Genomic DNA, 17,739 nt, shown 5'->3' with positions numbered 1-17,739 from the left:
CTCCTTTAAAACAAACAGGCTAATTACTGTTTTGCGATCCCCTCTTTATTTCCAGCAAGTCCAAACAATAGACTTAAGAAATAAATGGTATTTATTCTTAAATGGCTATATTAGCATGTTTTTCTTTTTAAAATTTGCATGTCTTAAGTATATTTTCAAAGGAATGTCTGAGTAGTAAATAGCTAAAGAAAATGAGCACCTGGTTACATTTTGATTCCTTTCTTGCCAGACCTTACCTGTTATTTAATTATTCCAAGTCATAATCGTTTTTACTGAACTGATTCAACTATGCTACTGTGACGTATCCAGCTTTCTAAACTTAACAAAAATTCCTTCCCAAGATTTCAGGCCAATATGCCATCTATCCTGTTGGCTCTCCTCCCCTGCCAAAGTTTTCTCCTCTAATCAAATAATTATTTTCTCTTAAGAGTAGGATTTACTTTGCCATTCTATCTCTTCTTTCTCCTCCTTACCACTAATCCAAAAGAAGTAATCTACTTTCTTCTCAAAAAAATGGGGTGCTAGCTGGGCATGGTGACTCACCCTTAATTCCAGTACTTTGGGAGGCCGAGGTGGGAGGATCACTTGAAGCCAGCAGTTTGAGACCAGCCTGGGCTACAAAGTAAGACCGCATCTCTACAAAAAAAAAAAAAAAAAAGAATGCATGCATCATTTCAACTGCTACTAAATCTGGCTTAAAATTGGATTATGGATTCCTTCTTCAATTAAAGTTACAATAGCAATTATCTCTCACCATAATTAAATGGAAGGGAGCTTTTATGATGGAATAAATGTGAAGCTCAGAGACAAAGATCTACTCACACCCCTAGTCTTGTTACTAGCTTACAGCCATGATCAAAAGTTACCTAACTTCTCTGACCTTTGAGTCTTCACTTATAATTTGGGTAGAATTAAATTAGATATTTAATTCAAGTGGATTTTTTAAGGATTTAGTGAGATGGTACCATGCTTGGCACTTAATTTCTTCACTGCACAAAAACATATTAACATTTACTAAAGAGCTTATACAAACTACTGAAAAATTTAAACAGTCTGTTGATAGGTGTACTGAGTTCTATACAATTTTATCACCTGTGTATGTTTGTGTATCTACCACCATAGTCAAGACACTGAACAGTTCTATCAACACAGGAATCCCTCCTGTTGCACTTTTATAATCACACCCTCTCTCCCCTCTCCACCATCCTTAACCCCTGCAATCATTGCTCTGTCCTTGACTTGTAAAATTTTGTCAATTCAAAAATGTTATGTAAATGGAATGATACAGTATGTAACCTTTTGAGATTTTTTTGACTCAGCATAATTCCCTAGAGATTCTTCCGAGTCATGTGTATTGATAGTGGGCTGTCTTTATTGCTGAGCAGTGTTCCATGGTGTGGCTGTACAACAATTTAGCCAGTCACCTGGGCTGACTCCAGGTTTTGGCTATTAAAATAATGCTGCCTTAAACATTCGTGTACAGATTATTATGTGAACATAAGTTTCTATTTCTCTGGGACAAATTCCTAATTTGCAGTTGTTAGATCATGTAGTAATTACATGTTTAGTTTTAAAAATAAGCTGCCAAACTCTTTTCTCGAATGGCTCTACTCTTATATTCCCCTCCTCAGCAATGTATGGAAGACTCAGTTTCTTTGCCAACTTTTGGTGGTGGTACTGTAGCTTATTTTGAAGCCAAATTTGTGACCATTTTCTTTACCTGAGCTAAGCAAGTAAATTTGCTGGAGACCCATGTGGAGTGACTAGATTTAGAAAAGAATGTAGTCGTATGTGATATGCCACAGTCTAGTCATATGCCACATCAGGGAATATCAGAAGCTGTACCCGCTAACTCCCACCCCCCAGAAAATTCATTCACTTAACTTTTAACAGACTAGCTTTATATGATAGGTCAATTTGAATTTGAGATATTGGCCCCTTCAGTCTCTACATCGTGAACAAAAAGGGCTTGGCTTTCCTTTTGTCAACAGTGGGCCCAGGCTCCTTTATTAATATTGGGAAATAGGACTAGATATAATTTGTTCCTTTCTCCCTTGACAATTTTATTGTCTTCTAGAGGAAAAAGATGTTTTTTGAAAAGATTTTTGGGCACCCAAATCAGCACCTTTGAGTTTGCACTGGTCTAGAAATGAAGACACTGGAGTAGGAGTTAGAAGACCTGTGTTTGAGTCCTCGCCTTATTAGCTATGTCGCTTTAATCCAATTCCCTTCTCGAGGATGGTTTGCTCAGCTGTATAAAATGGTTGCACTAGATCAACAGCTCTCAAACCTAGCAGGCATCAGAATCACCTGGACAACCTATTAAAACACCCCTTGCTAGGCCCCACCCCTAGATTCAGTAAGTCTGGAGTGGGCACAGTAATTTGCCTTTTTAACGCGTTCTCAAATGAGGCCAGCAATGCTGATCCAAAGACAGCACCTGAGAAGCACTGGGCTGAACTATTTGAAAGTGTTTCCTGGGACTGTCAGTCAATACCACCCTCTCCCAAGCCCTGCTCCTCTCTGGTGAAATAAGTTATGCACTTACTCTTTTTTTTTTTTAAGTGATGCAGATGTGTAGTAAAATATAATGCAGCAATTAAAGATATCCTAGTATAATATTATTTGAAAATTACCACAATACATATTACATTTAGTTTCAGAAGCGCTATTTCACAAAACAGCTATACGGAATTGTCCAGAAAAATAGAAATCTAGAAATATATATCCAAAATGTTAATAGTAGTTATCCCTAAGTGATGTAGCCACAAAATTTTTCTTTTTGTGTGTACCTTTCTGTGTTTGTAAGTTTGTCTATAATTCATGTAATCATAAATCACGTATTTAAACAGGAATTATAGTAGGCAATATAAGTCTCGACTTCTCTAAGTTTCAATAATTGCAATAAAGAACTTGTTGAATATCAACCAATAGAAGTAAGGCTTTTTTATTTCTGGTGTGAAATAAAATTGTCCAGGATGGTTTTCAAAGGCAGGTATGACCCTCTTTATCCCTTTCTCTTAAAAAATGTGTTAGGTCACCTTTTGCCATTCTTCCTGCTGGACAGAATTATTCCCTCATGCACAAGTAGCCCTGGCCTCAGGGCCACTCGTTAAGTATCTCAATACTGCCTGCATAGTGTTTCCATGACACTTTTCCACTGAGAACTAGTGGGATCCACAGTCGCAACCTTACAAGCTATTTCCTCCTCTTTCCTTCACAGTGGGTCAGAAAGCGTTTTGTCTGCATGAAGCAAGTTTTCTTCTTGGTTGCATGTCTGTTAAAAGAATTAATATTTATAGCTAAAATAGGAATTTAAAAATTACCACTGAAATAAATCTGTTTAAATGACAGAACCCATTCATCTGTGGAAATCTATTTTGTTCCACAATATAGGGGTTCATGGCCCCTCCTGGGATTTCCAGTTGTACTGATATTGTAAGCATACCATTTCTTCACCAGCCATGCTTCTTAACCTTAATGTAAGAGTGGGCATGGTTTCCTTTAAATATGATATATTAAAATGGTTTTGCTGCTAAAGGCACCTCTCCTTAAGCAATTGAAAATATTTCAGTTGATACTATAGAAAAGCACTTTATTTCTGAGCTCTAGAAGCTCTGTTTCTGAATAAACTTGTTTGGTCAGAGGCTTGTCGCCAATAGGGCAGCACAGTGGTGATTTTCAAAACACCACTCTAGGCCAAAGCTGCAGCAGTGCCACTGTTTCCTTCTGCAGGTTCCTTCCTGCAGATATTCCATAGGAAGGAGAAATTAAAGGGACTTTTTGATTTGTGAGTGTGTGTGCATGTATTGAGGTAGCACCATTTTATATCTTGTGCTTTAACACCCACCCATACTGGTATCCTAGAATTATTTCCTTACAAATGTTTTGTGCTTCAGAGGCAATATATTTTTAGTAATATCAGAAGACTGCTATATCAATGTTGGCCCCATCAGTTTGCTCTCATTAGTAAAGTTACTAGATTTGCTTTATATGACTGGGAGCATCAGAACTGCTTGTTCACTACAGTGTTACAATAGCACCATCCAATGCCAACAATGCTGTCCGTAGTCCAGTTATTCTAAAAGAAGTGGGGAGAAGTTCACATCTAGGACCTACTTGCTTTGTTGAAGAATAGGATCAAGATCCAGTAACTGCTATAGTGGTCCTTGATTTCAGCCCCATCTAGAGATGAAAAGGCACCAGTAGTCTTCTTCCCTCTGCCACATACACATCTCTTAAAGTACTTCTCATCCTGTAAGTGGACTGCTGGCCTTTTACCTAGGTGTCTGCTAGAAGACATAACAAGGCTCAGCCTAACTTTTTAAATCAACAAGCTTTTTAGTTATATGTAAATTTTCATAGTGCCTCATGGCTTAAAGCAAATACAGGGTGAAAGTTTAATTTACGGACACCCATCTTTTTTTCTCTCTACCTTTTAAAAGTTCTTACGGAATGTGTGCAGAAAGTCCAGGGTTGGAAGGCTACACTGATGTTCCCTTAGTCTATTGTTTCTGTCCCTTACACACATAATTGTTGCCAATTTGGAGGGATAGGATCTTCTTCCTCATTGGACTGCTTCTCACATTTTTGGTGTTTTGTTTGGTCCTTCCTTTTTGCCAGTCATTCATTTAGCAGGCCAGCATCCTAGGGGGATCAAGTGTGTGCCAAACTCCGTGGCATGCTGGGGTTTATGGCTCTCTTTGCTTCCTCCTGGGTAGTGTCTCAGGAGGCTCTCTTGCTTTCATAATGCAAAAATAGTCTTGTTTCTCCCAGCAGGTGTTAAGGTCCATCTTAAATTTACTCCACCTTAGGATTGGAATCACCTAATTCCTTGACTTCCTCTCCTACTCTCATTTTAGCAGGAGGCGGAAATTCCTTCTCAGTGTGCTCTGTGGCTGGAACAATCAGTGTCACATAGGAGATAATTAACGATTGAATGAATGAAGCTAGCCTCCCAGCCCAGAGAGAGAAATACCTTTAAAAAAAATTTTTTTTTATTATACTTTAAGTTCTGGGGTACATGTGCAGAACGTGCAGTTTTGTTACATAGGTATACATGTGCCATGGTGGTTTGCTGCACCCATCAACCCATCACCTACATTAGGTATTTCTCCTAATGCTATCCCTCCCCTAGCCCCCCACCCCCCAACAGACCCCAGTGTGTGGTCTTCCTCTCCCTGTGTCCATGTGTTCTCATTGTTCAGCTCCCACTTATGAGTGAGAACATGCGGTGTTTGGTTTTCTGTTCTTGTGTTAGTTTGCTGAGAATAATGATTTCCAGCTTCATCCATGTCCCTGCAAAGGACATGAACTCACCCTTTTTATGGCTGCATAGTATTCCGTGGTGTATATGTGCCACATTTTCTTTATTCAGTCTATCATCAGTGGGCATTTGGGTTGGTTCCAAGTCTTTGCTATTGTGAACAGCGCTGCAATAAACATACGTGTGCATGTATCTTTATAGTAGAATGATTTATAGTCCTTTGGGTATATACCCAGTAATGGGATTGCTGGGTCAAATGATATTTCTAGTTCTAGATCCTTGAGGAATCGCCATACTGTCTTCCACAATGTTGAACTAATTTACACTCCCACCAACAGTGTAAAAGCTTTCCTATTTCTCCACACCCTCTCCAGCATCTGTTGTTTCCTGACTTTTTAATGATCGCCATTCTAACTGGCATTTGATGGTATCTCATTGTGGTTTTGATTTGCATTTCTCTAATGACCAGTGATGATGAGCTTTTTCTCATATGTTTGTTGGCTGCATCAGTGTCTTCTTTTGAGAAGTGTCTGTTCATATCCTTCACCCACTTTTTGATGGGGTTGTTTGTTTTCTTGTAAATTTGTTTAAGTTCTTTGTAGATTCTGGATATTAGTTCTTTGTCAGATGGATAGATTGCAAAAATTTTCTCCCATTCTGTAGGATGCCTGTTCACTCTGATGATAGTTTCTTTTGAGAGGAATATCTTTTAGTATTTATCCAACACAAAAAGTTGAGTCTAGGGTATCCTCAACATGGGCGCGATTAACGCCAAATTAGTAAGTTAGTAAAAACTACCTAATCCCAATATTATTTTAAGACATCAAGTATATTTGCTAGCTGCTAGAAAAAGTTGTAGTTTTTAATTTTATTTTTGTTTTTACATTTATATTGTATGTTTGTAAAGGAAATTTGGATCTTGGAAACTAGATTTTGTTTTAATTAATTAATTAGTTTATTTATTTTTGAGATGGAGTCTCACTCTGTCACCCAGGCCGTGGGGTTCACTGGTGGGATCTCAGCTCACTGCAACCTCTGCCTCCTGGGTTCAAGTGATTCTCCTGCCTCAGCCTCCCAATTAGCTGGGATTACAGGCACCCACCACCATACCCAGCTAATTTTTGTGTTTTTAGTAGAGAGGGGGTTTTACCATGTTGGCCAGGCTGGTCTCGAACTCCTGACCTCAGGTGATCCATCCACCTCAGCCTCCCAAAGTGCTGGGATTACAGGTGTGAGCCACCGCGCCTGGCCAAGAAACTGGATTTTATAATAAAAGGGCATAAACTTTCCTTGTCCTTTTCCTTTTCCACCATAAAAACAGCCTGTTTCAGATCATAACTTTGAACATGCACTGGACAAAAATACATATCTAAAGGAAAGTTTTGTGTTTTTTCTTTTTTAAGTCAACAATGTCCTTTTTAAAAGGAACGTTTGTGTCTGTCTACTTAGTGTAAAGAGTCCTTTCTAAAGCCTTTCTATGTAGCCAGTGATGATGATATGTCTTTTTAGTGATTGAAATTCTAAGGCCAGGCACAGTGGCTGATGCCTGTAATCCCAGCACTTTGGGAGGCCGGGGCGGGTGGATCACGAGGTCAGGAGTTCGAGACCAGCCTGACAAACATGGTGAAACCCCATCTCTACTAAAAATACAAAAATTAGCCGGCGTGGTGGCACGCTCCTGTAATCCCAGCTACTCAGTAGGCTGAGGCAAGAGAATTGCTTGAACCCGGGAGGCAGAGGTTGCCGTGAGCCAAGATCAGGCCACTGCACTCCAGCCTGGGCAACAGAGCAAGACTCTCTCTCTCAAAAAAAAAGAAAAGACAAAACAGAGGATAAAAAGTTCTAAATCAATGTTGAGAAATCAGTTATTATAAATTTGTTATCTAGGGTAAAATAACATTAAAAAATGTTTAACGTGTCACACAAATGTATTAATGCATCCCAAACTTACATTTGGTCAATGATACATCAACCTGGCCATGTTTATTGTGGTTTAAGAAGATTGTTTTTAGAGATTACTCAAAGCAGAGACATCATTTTTAGACATCTTAACATCCTCTCCCTCTCTCCATTTCCAAGTGTCACTATTCAGGTGTACAGAACTAAATCAGATCTTATAACCGACAGGAAAGGGTTGTCTTTTGTTTTTTAAAATAATTATTTATACTTTGTAACTATATTCCAGAAATATAACAACCAGCAAAACTTTAAGCTGCAGCTATAGTCATATGCTCTGAGAAGCTTTAAAACTTTTACTTTGGGGAATAAAATGAAAAACATGAAATACAGAGATCTTTCTCAGTGTGTGGAACAAAATAAAATTATCCTCTCTTAAAATAAATGGCAGTTAGGGGAAGTAATTTTTCTTGTCATGGATAAATGGTAGGGAACACAAAATCAGCGTTTGAAATATGTTAACTCACAGTGTTTTAAATATAAGGAATAAAATGCATTGTACAGTACCTGTTCCCAAGGATGATTGCAGTTTCATGTTGTCTTTAAAAATACATAATGTGCTCGGCAAATGAAACTATAAAAACCAGATGAAAAGAAGACATTAAGCCAAATTTTAAACTTTTTCTTTTTCACTGGGAGGGTCCATTTTGCATTATTTAATTTAATCAGCTTAGCCTCTTTTGTAGTTGTTCCTCATCTTGAGTTCATATTCGCAGGCATGCAAAAGAAATCTTTTGATAGTTGAGGCAATACCAAAGATTGGAAGTCTCTAAGCCTCTGTAGTTTTCTGTCATTCATCTGTAAAGTTATAGTGGGAAAAGCATGGATTAGAAATCAATTTCTTTCTAAGCCCACCATTGTCACCTAAGAGCTTTGCTATCTGAGGAAGTTTCATAAGTTTTCTGAGCTTCTGTTTCTTCATATGTAAAACAAAGATTCAAATGCCTGCTTTACTAAACCATAGGACTGTGCTGTGGATGAAAAAAATCAAAGTAGGCTTAATAAAGTGTTTTATAAATTTCATGTACATCCTGTTAGAATTCCCATTTTGTGGGTGAGGAAAGGCTGAATGGGGCTAGCTGATAATTCTTTGTTTTAGGGGCTCTCTACATTGTAGGAGAACGTCCCTGGCCTCTGTCCACTGGATGCCAGTAGCACCCCCTCCCAGTTACGTTGACAACCGAAAATGTCTCCAGATACTGCCAAACGCCCGTCAGTACACAAAATCACCTCAAGTTGAAAATCACTATTCTGTATAGCTAAAATTCTTAACCATTTTCTTTTTTTCTTCTTTTTGAGACAGACTCTCTGTCTGTCAGCCAGACTGGAGTGCAGTAGCGTGATCTCGGCTCACTGCAACCTCTACCATATGGGTTCAAGTGATTCTCATGCCTCAGCCTCCCAAGTAGCAGGGATTACAGGTACCTGCCACCATGCCTGGCTAATTTTTGTATTCTTAGTAGAGACAGGGTTTTACCATATTGGCAGGCTGTTCTCAAACTCCTAACCTCAAGCCATCTGCCTGCCTTGGCCTCGCAAAGTGCTGGGATTACAGGCCACTGTGAGCCACTGTGCCGGCCTCTTAACCATTTTCGTAATGTCATTTATCAGTGTTATCCTTATGCTAAGTATTTCCTGGTTGGAATATGCCATGACATAGCAATTTTCAGAATTACAAAAGAGATAAATGGTTTTCTTCCATTGTCTTCATGTTTGAATATAAGCAGCGTCATTGTCTTCTTTGTACAGTTGTGAGCTTCCTGTCCCTGTAAACTGTCTATGTAGAAGCAGAATGTCGCCTGCCAGGGATGCTGCCCACAGTGAGCCCTAAGTCAGACTCAATGACTTCTGGTCTTCCTTCCTCTGTCTATTATAACAGGCTCTACTGGCCTCTCTTCTCATCTGGTATATTCACAGGCTTCTAATATCTCTTGTCAGCTGAGAGACAGGGGAAACACATGGATTTTCCTAATCATTATTATTAAGTTTTGAAGGGAAGGTGAGGGTTAAAGACAGAGAGAGTTGGCGGCTCTACAGAAATGCAGGTTATATGTGCAGCACAAGACCTGCAGAGGTGGGGGACCAGTTAATGCCAGCCAGAGCCCACCGCTGCTTACAGGCTGGGGTACTCATAGGTATGGGTGGGAGGGGTCTGGGCAGTATGGCTTACCGCCCGGCAGGATATTGATAAGATGTTCCTATGATCAGGCGGTTTGGCCCTTTTTCCAGTGGGATGTCATAGGATGTTCCTTGGGCCTTTGTCCAGCAAGATATGATAGCAATGTTCCTTCAGTTGGGCCTTTGCCTGGCAGGGTATGATAAGAAAGTCAGGTGGTTGGGCAGGATGTTTCTCATGGTCTGAACCCCCATGGAACGTTTCACTTTGACCTGGGACTATGAAATGGTTGGGGGGGTGGGGGCGAGGCTTACAAAATGGTGCAGCTTGAACTAACAATGATCTCATTTGAGCTTCACAGTAAGCTCTTGAGGTTTGCATCAATTGTCCATGTTTACATTTTGTTTAGGAATCAACCTTTCCTCTTTGCTGCTCCTTCCAATTTGGTGTTCTCTTGATAGAGAAATTCAGCAGGAAGTTGATATGGAAACTCAGCAGGTGCCTTTCTCACCAGCACCGTATGAAGGGTAACATCCTTCTGAATTACTCAGCATAAAGCAGATGCTTTCTGCCCTGTGTGACCCTCCCTTTACCTTTTCTTTTAACAGAATAGTTAAATACACACCTCTTTTTACTGCATTCGGGGACTTAAGGACAAAATTTCCTGATGCTATTGACAGATGTCCCATACTTCCCCAAGAGTAGAATGTTTTTACTTCTGTTGCTCACGCCTAATACGAGCTTCCCAAGCCTCCCATACTTCACGATCTATCTCTGCTCTATACTTGACTCTCTTCCTCATATTAGCACAGTTCCCAATTTATTGTCACCCCTGAACTAAACCTTTCTAAACATTTATGATTGACTTTGTTAAGTTTGTTTCTGTTTTCAAAACTATTGGGAAATTAGATGCATTTGATCTAGGCCTCATTACATAGTCTGAAAATATTTTGTACGTAAGACTGTGTGAATTAATTTTTTTTAACTCTAGGTTTTAAGATGAATTGCTGCTGACCAACCAATATAAGTGAAAGTATCACAATGACCTAGGAGAGACTGGTATAATTACCTATAGGGATGAGGACCCAGAATCGCCTAGGAATGAGACTCAGAATTCTAAATATGGAAGGTCCAAAACAATAGTTGTGAATCGATGGGAACGAGGACTGGATTACTTCGTAGCAATATAACTTTAGTTTCAATTAAAACTCTATTTTTCTCCTTTAAAATGCATGTGCATCATCTTAATTACTATATGGTTCATTAAAAAAAGACTAATTGGATCCTGCTGTAAAATAAAATGTCTAGATCCACTAAGAGTCATTTTTCTGTTTAAACAAGCATATGATCTTATTGACCAGACTTAACCTGATTCTGATTTGATGTACATGCAGCCATTTTGTCATATTATAGAAGTAAAGCATTGTGGGTTTTTCTTCCTTCTCCAGGTGGCCTTTTTGAAGATGTAACTATTAGAGCTGGGCATTCTCCTCCCCTGGCAGACAGCTCTCAAGCAGGAGCACACCGAGGCCAGCAGTCAGCTCAGGAGGCATCAATTACAAAGACAAGAACCAGAGCTATGGGATAAGAGCATTGCATTGAAGTTTTAAGTTTACTTGTTTGCATATATTCTCTAAGAGAAGAGTTAACTTTAGATCTTTGAAAACCCAGGACTGTGAAGAAAGTCATAGTAGCAGGTTGAGGCAAGTGTAGAAGTTACATCTCTATTTCCCACAGAGAGGAATATTCACATATGTGCAGTGTCAGCACCACCTGGAAGGTTATTACCTAATGGAGATCCATCTGTCCTGTGTGGAATCCAGTGAGGAATTTTATTGGTGGAACTGAATGTTAACTGCTATAAATCCTAGGAAATAAACTTTTAAAGAGTTTCTCAGGATGATTTAAAACAAATTTTAAAAAAGAAAAGTAGAAAACATTTTATACTTTATTCAGAGGAGATGCTCAATAGATGTTTGTTGAATGAATGATTATCAAATTAAAGGATTTCCTATTTATGCAAATCTGCATGTTTCTTTTGTTATTTCCTTTACCATACATTATTGCAAATTAATAAATATACCTCACTAGCATCCTGTTACAGAGTTGTTCTATTCTTTGTGTACCAGCACAAGCGGTGAGGAAACCTTTCAGTGAGAAGGATAGAGCTACAGGGAATCCCACAGAGTACACGCTAGCTCCTAATTTCACAGGTAACGTTTGAGACTTGCCTAGAATCACACAGCTAGGATCAAAGCTGGGACTGGAGCCAGGCATGTCCATCTCCTCTGCCCAAGATCTGATCCATCTCTCTCTGACATCCTCCTTTCCTGTCCCAGGATCAGGAGGACAGTCTGTGGATTTGTAAATATCCTTGGTGCTCAATTGGCATTAATCTCCACAGACCACCTGATATATCTTGCCTCAAAAACCCTGAGTTTTCTATCCGCAAATTTTCTAACACATTTTTTTTTTTGAGATGGAATTTAGCTCTCGTTGCCCAGCTGGAGATCTCGGCTCACTGCAGGCTCCGCCTCTGGGGTTCAAGCGATTTGCCTGCCGCAGGCTCCCAAGTAGTTGGGATTACAGGCACCCGCCATCACACCTGGCTAATTTTTTGTATTTTTAGTAGAGACAGGGTTTTGCCATATTGGCCAGGCTGGTCTCGAACTCCTGATCTCAGGTGATCCACCCACCTCAGCCTTCTAAAGTGCTGGGATTACAGGCGTGAGCCACCACGCCTGGCCGCTAACATTCTTAACACAGGTGTCACTTGGCATTTTATGATTGGGTGTACTTTTCATGATTTCTTCTTCCTGGTAGTGCAACCAAAACATTTGTCTTACTAGCAGAGCAGTGGTATGGCACTCCTAATTCTGTAACTTGTAGACTGACATAGGAATAATACCCAACTGTTGATCCTGCAGAGTCATTTTATTAAGCACAGTTTGAAACGTTGAAGTTCTTAGTGATACATCCAAGACTCACAGCCACAGAAGAGAATTAGTTTGGCTTCACTTAAGCTACTAGACTCCCAAACATCATGCTGACTTTCCATGCTTTAGATTCCTATCTGTCAGTATACAGCAGGGTTCCTCAGCTTCAATACTGTTTATATCTTGGTCTGGATAATTCTTTTTGTGGGAGACTGCTCTCCGCATTGAAGGATGTTTAGCAACATCCCTGACCTCTACCCACTAGATTCCATTAGCACAGCCCCCTCCTCCACTCCAGTTGTGTTGACCAAAAATATCTGTAGATATTGTTGTGATTGACAAAATTAATTCCAGCTGAGAACCACTGCTATAGAAGATATGGCCTGAGAAACAAGATTTGGTGACTGTCTATAGAGTTGTGTATTGCCCATGACAGATTATTACAAAATCTGAATCTTTTTCTGGCATGTAGCCTAAGCTTAGTATGCTATTTTTTTTTTCACAAATGAATACATTAGTGGTGAATGCCTTTATGTGTGACTGTTCCTTAGAGTTCAGTTTGTATTGGTCTAATGTTGGAAATTGGAATAAATTAGATGAAGCAGAGTTCAGCCTGTGCATAAAAAAGAATTTTCTTCTGAGATAGTTTTTCTCCCTCTGGAAAAAAGCAATGGCCATACTACCATACTAATGTATGTTTATGATTTAGATCCTAAAGGTGCTTGTGATTGCACAGATAACTCTGTACTGCTCAAAAAAACCCAACTAGAAGAATATTCTAATTTTCTAACCTTGCCTCCCTAATAAAATCAAGTTGAGTCAAATGTAGTGAGACACCCTCATCTCACCTCTTCCTTGGGCCTTAGGAGGAACCAAGCCAGCCTTCTTTCTGATGGCATAGTGTGGGGAGTGGAGGTGGAATGACCATGACCATGAGAAGCTCTGAGGGACAGATGTAAGAGGAGGTCATGCAACACACACATGCACACAAAGGGCAGGTTTCTGGCGACACTATAGTTACTTTGCTTTAAATTGCATCTGTCATGAATCACATAAATCTTGTCATGGTGAAGTTCCCAAGCTCAACAGGTCTCCATTGGATCTTCCACAATTGGGAAGGGAGGGCCAGCACAGCTACGCCCGTGCTCAAAGTGAGTTATTTACATCTAGTCACTGGGTAGGTCTGAGGGGTAACATGTCTGTACCTGTGAGAGTCTACTTTGGGGCTATAGGGCATGAAGGGAAAAGGGAAATGGCTCTTTCTATCTTTTTGTTGCTGTGGGTGAGTGAATTGGCGTGTATGAGACACATGCACAGAAACAAAGAGACACAGGGATAGCATTAAAGACATTTAAATTTCATTTTAAACCATGCTGGGAGGGCTACACAGAATTGAAGCAGGCTGTACAATATTAATGTTGACCCTTGGAAGTTGTTCCACATTAGCCTCCTCTGTCTGGTGAATATAATTCCACAATGTATTCAGTAGTATTCTTAGATAAGGATACCACAGAATGCAGACATGCATTGGTTACCAAGGACCTCTTAGTAAAGCACCAAATTTCTAGTCCCTTTTTTATGTCTCTAAAATCTGCTGTAAACAAGTGGTTCTGTGAACTTGTTTTTATCTAGTATAAAGTTACAGTAAAATTACCTGTTGAAAACTTCTGTCAGCCACTCATTTTGGCAAACCTATATAGGTTTGTTCATCCAGTGAGGACTTTTAGAACATCTACTACATTTCAAGCATAGTTACAGGTACTGCAGATAGAGATAATAAGACAAAGTCCTTGCCTGCATCGAGCTTGCATTCTCATGGAGGAAGCAGACAAAAATAGAAGTATTATGTTTTATCATAAAATTATTATATATAATTTCTGCAAAGCACAATAAGACAAAGATGGGTTAAGAAAGATTAGGTGCTATTTCAGACACGGATGGCTCAATTGAGCTTAAAGTGTATGTATACTGTATGGTACCATATATGATTAAAATAATTCAGTTCCATCAAGAGCTGCATTGTTAAAGGCCAACAGATCACATACAAACTGCAGCCTTGCATCATTTTGCCAAAAGTAGCTTGACTAAACAAGGATCCACCGATATTAGCAAAGCGTGTTTGATTCCATAGATACCAGAAAAAAGAATCCGATTAGACCCAGACATGCTGATGTAACTGGCCTTGTGCAGGCCTTTTGGTAATTAAGTCTGCTCAGTAGCCACTATTGTAAAAAGTGCTGATGGTGTTAAATAGTTTTCCTTTTGCATGATAAAGCCAGCCTAGTTGCTGTTCCTGTACATTTGTTTTTGCGCCTAATGTATAACAAATATTAATTGAGATCCACATTTCGTTGTTATTCAGGAATGTAGGAATGATTGGTACGTCTTAGTCTATAGTTAGAGAAGAATCACCATTAATGTTACCCATCAGAGGAGTGTGTCCCACTAGATGCTTATTTAAGAGTTCTACACATTCTTAAATCTTAAATACACAAGATCACTCAATATGATTTAATGTAACCATTTCTCTTGGTTTACATTTTAAGATGCTTTTACATTTTAAGATAGGTTTTACCTTTTATGATACATTTTACATTGTAAGATATATTTGAGATTTCATCTACTGAATCAGAGCTCATCATCAAAACTTAATCTGGGAGAAAAAGTAAGAGGGAGTTAATGGAAATCAGTCATAAGAGGTAAATCCTCCAGTTTTAAGAAGAATGACAAACACGTAATTGTTCAAAACAACATTTTTAAAAACATCTAAACTGTACTACCATTCTTTTAAAAATATGTCCCTATTTCCATTCTGGAATAAACTAAATCAATTTGTTCTCAATCCCATTACATATAAATTATGAAACCCATTTTCAAGGCCACCCTTATTCTAGGATCCTTTGGTTACAAGGTACAATAAGCAGAGGGCAGGATTTGTGTCCTAGTCGTGTCTTTTAGTAGCCTTCCTGGGACCTTTGGCAGCCTTTCTGGTCAGAATGACAACTGCTGGCCAGATGACTGCATTTTCTTTATTCACCTTTCTCCCCTATTATACACAGCCTGATTAGTTTCTTTCTATAAATATTTCAATATTTTTATTTGATCCCTTTTTAACATTTCATAGATTAAAACTATTTTCTATTTTATTACTTATTTTAGAAAAAAGGTGAAAATGATTTTTATTGTCATAATTTGTATGCACTCTATTTGTGTTTTGGTTGCAAATTTCAATAAATCTGCTTAAAAAAAAAAAGCCTAAATCATGAACGCCACAAGTGGTTAACTTAATTTCAAGCAGTAGCAGCAGTAGATTGCCTATATGGAGGTTCTGGCTGAACTCTTCCTAAACTCAAGGAAAACAGGGCTTGTCACCCTCTGCCCAGTACCCTTCCCAGCCTAAAAAGGACATGGCAGGCTTTCTGCAGATTGAAACTGGGAGAGAAATTGTAAATAGAAAGCGCCTTATAAGTGCCCACAAAAAAAAAAATGGAATCTTCTCTCTTTTTTCACTGGAAATCAGTGAAAGGAACCAGTCTTTGGTGAAAAGGATCTCTCAGACCTGTACCTCCCCTTACATTTCCCACACCCTCTTCCCCTCTTCCTAGGTAATAGCATTTCTAGGAAGAAGAGCCAGAAATGCCAGCTTTGATCACTCCTGTGCTCCCTTTCCTGAACCCACACTCTGGGGTTGATCACTGTGTGACCCCTTCACTTGAAACTTTCTCTTCATAGGATGGTGATATAAGTAACAAAATTAGTCATCATTAGTTTTAAGTTCCATAGTAGTACATATTGGACTCAGAAAGTATACCATCCAATATTCTTTTCTTTTCTTTTCTTTCTTTTTTTTAGGGGGGGATGGAGTATCTCTCTGTTGCCCAGGATGGAGTGCAGTGGCGCCATCTTCGCTCACCGCAACCTCCATCTCCTGGATTCAAGTGATTCTCTTGCCTCAGCCTCCTGAGTAGCTGGGATTGTAGGCGTGCACCACCACGCCCGGCTAATTTTTGTATTTTTAGTAGCAATGGGATTTCACCATGTTGGCCAGACTGGTCTCGAGCGCCTGACCTCAAGTGATCTGCCTGCCTCGGCCTCCCAAAGTGCTGGGATTTTATAGGTGTGAGCCACTGCTCCCAGCCCACTATCCTTTCTGAAAAAAAAAAAAAAAAATTACTGTTGCTGTCTCCTCCAAATACAGGGTTTGTTTGTTTTTTCTCTCTCTCCCTTTTTTTTTTTTTTTTTTTTTTTTTTTTGAGACAGAGTCTTGCTCTGTGGCCGTCTGGAGTGCAGTAGCAGTAGCACAATCTCAGCTCACTGTAGCCTCTGCCTCCTGGGTTTAAGTGATTCTCCTGCCTCAGCCTCCCAAGTAGACTACAGGCACCTGCCACCACACCCAGCATTTTTTTTTTTTTTTCTTTTTTGGTATTTTTAGTAGAGACAGGGTTTCACCATGTTGGCCAGGCTGGTCTTGAACTTCTGGCCTCAAGTGGTCCACCCGCCTTAGTCTCCCAAAGTGCTGAGATACAGGCATGAGCCACCGCACTAGGCCCAAATACCAGTATTTTGAATAATAAACTCAATATAGGGCACTATAAATTCTCTGAATTGTTCATTTGATTATACATACTCTGTTTAGTGCCAATGTTAAAAAAATTCTTGAAATAAGGTGCATAATGTAACAAAAGAATTGAAATAAAATTCCACATTTCAATTCAATACCATCTGAAAAGTGATGATGTCAAGAAGAAATGAAATAGTGGCCAAGCATAGACACTTTGTCTAGCACAGGCAAGAGATATTTATTGTTGATATCATGAGAAAATTAAGTTGAAATTTTTTTTAATTTCTAATGAAATCACCAGTAAGTTAGAAATGTGTGTGTTAAAAATCACTAGAGGAAACAAAGAGAACTTGATAAAGAAAACACATTTCCTATGTATCTTTCCAATCCCGTGACAATTGCTCCTGGCAATTTTAGAAGAGCAAGTTTCAATGCTTGTGTTTACTTTTTTCCCTTTATTCCATCAAGCCAAGGACCCCTCTACATCAGGGGTCTCCAAACCCGGGCTACGGACCGGTACCAGCCTGTGTCCTATTAGGAACTGGGCTACACAGCAGGAGGTGAGTGAAGGGTGAGGAAGCATTACTGCCTGAGCTTTGCCTCCTGTCAGATCAGGTGGCATTAGATTTCCATAGGAGGTGAACCTTGTTCTGAACTGCATATGAGAGGGATCTAGGTTGCGTGCTCCTTATAAGAACCTAACCAATGGCTGGTGATCTGAGGTGGAACAGTTTCATCCCCCTTCCACCACAGGTCCATGGAAAAATTGTCTTCCACAAAACCAGTCCCTGGTGCCAAAAAGGTTGAGGACCGCTGCCTTACGCAAGCACAGGCTACCACCTGTGGTTTTGCCACAGTGGTTGTATTCCTTACATAGACATAAAGTGTTTCGGAAATGAGTACT

General features: G+C 39.5%; 1 protein-coding gene across 4 annotated transcripts in view; it reads left to right on the top strand.

Annotated features, from left to right (window-relative positions):
• UBE3D (ubiquitin protein ligase E3D) overlaps nt 1-17,739 on the top strand; it is a 474,449-nt gene that overhangs the window by 163,339 nt on the left and 293,371 nt on the right. Inside the window, exon 10 of one of the 4 annotated variants that reach the window (XM_003816375.6) lies at nt 10,787-11,439. The exons of 2 other annotated variants lie outside the window; for them this stretch is intronic. In XM_003816375.6, the coding sequence (XP_003816423.1) occupies nt 10,787-10,807 (21 nt within the window). In that variant the 3' untranslated portion in view covers nt 10,808-11,439. One more of the 4 variants, XM_034962436.2, reaches the window with a different exon arrangement.

Source organism: Pan paniscus, chromosome 5 (assembly GCF_029289425.2).
Source record: "Pan paniscus chromosome 5, NHGRI_mPanPan1-v2.0_pri, whole genome shotgun sequence".
In the NCBI taxonomy this organism is placed as follows: domain Eukaryota; kingdom Metazoa; phylum Chordata; class Mammalia; order Primates; family Hominidae; genus Pan; species Pan paniscus.
The sequence above is the reverse complement of the archived record's forward strand: the minus strand, read 5'-3'. Positions and strand labels throughout refer to the sequence as shown.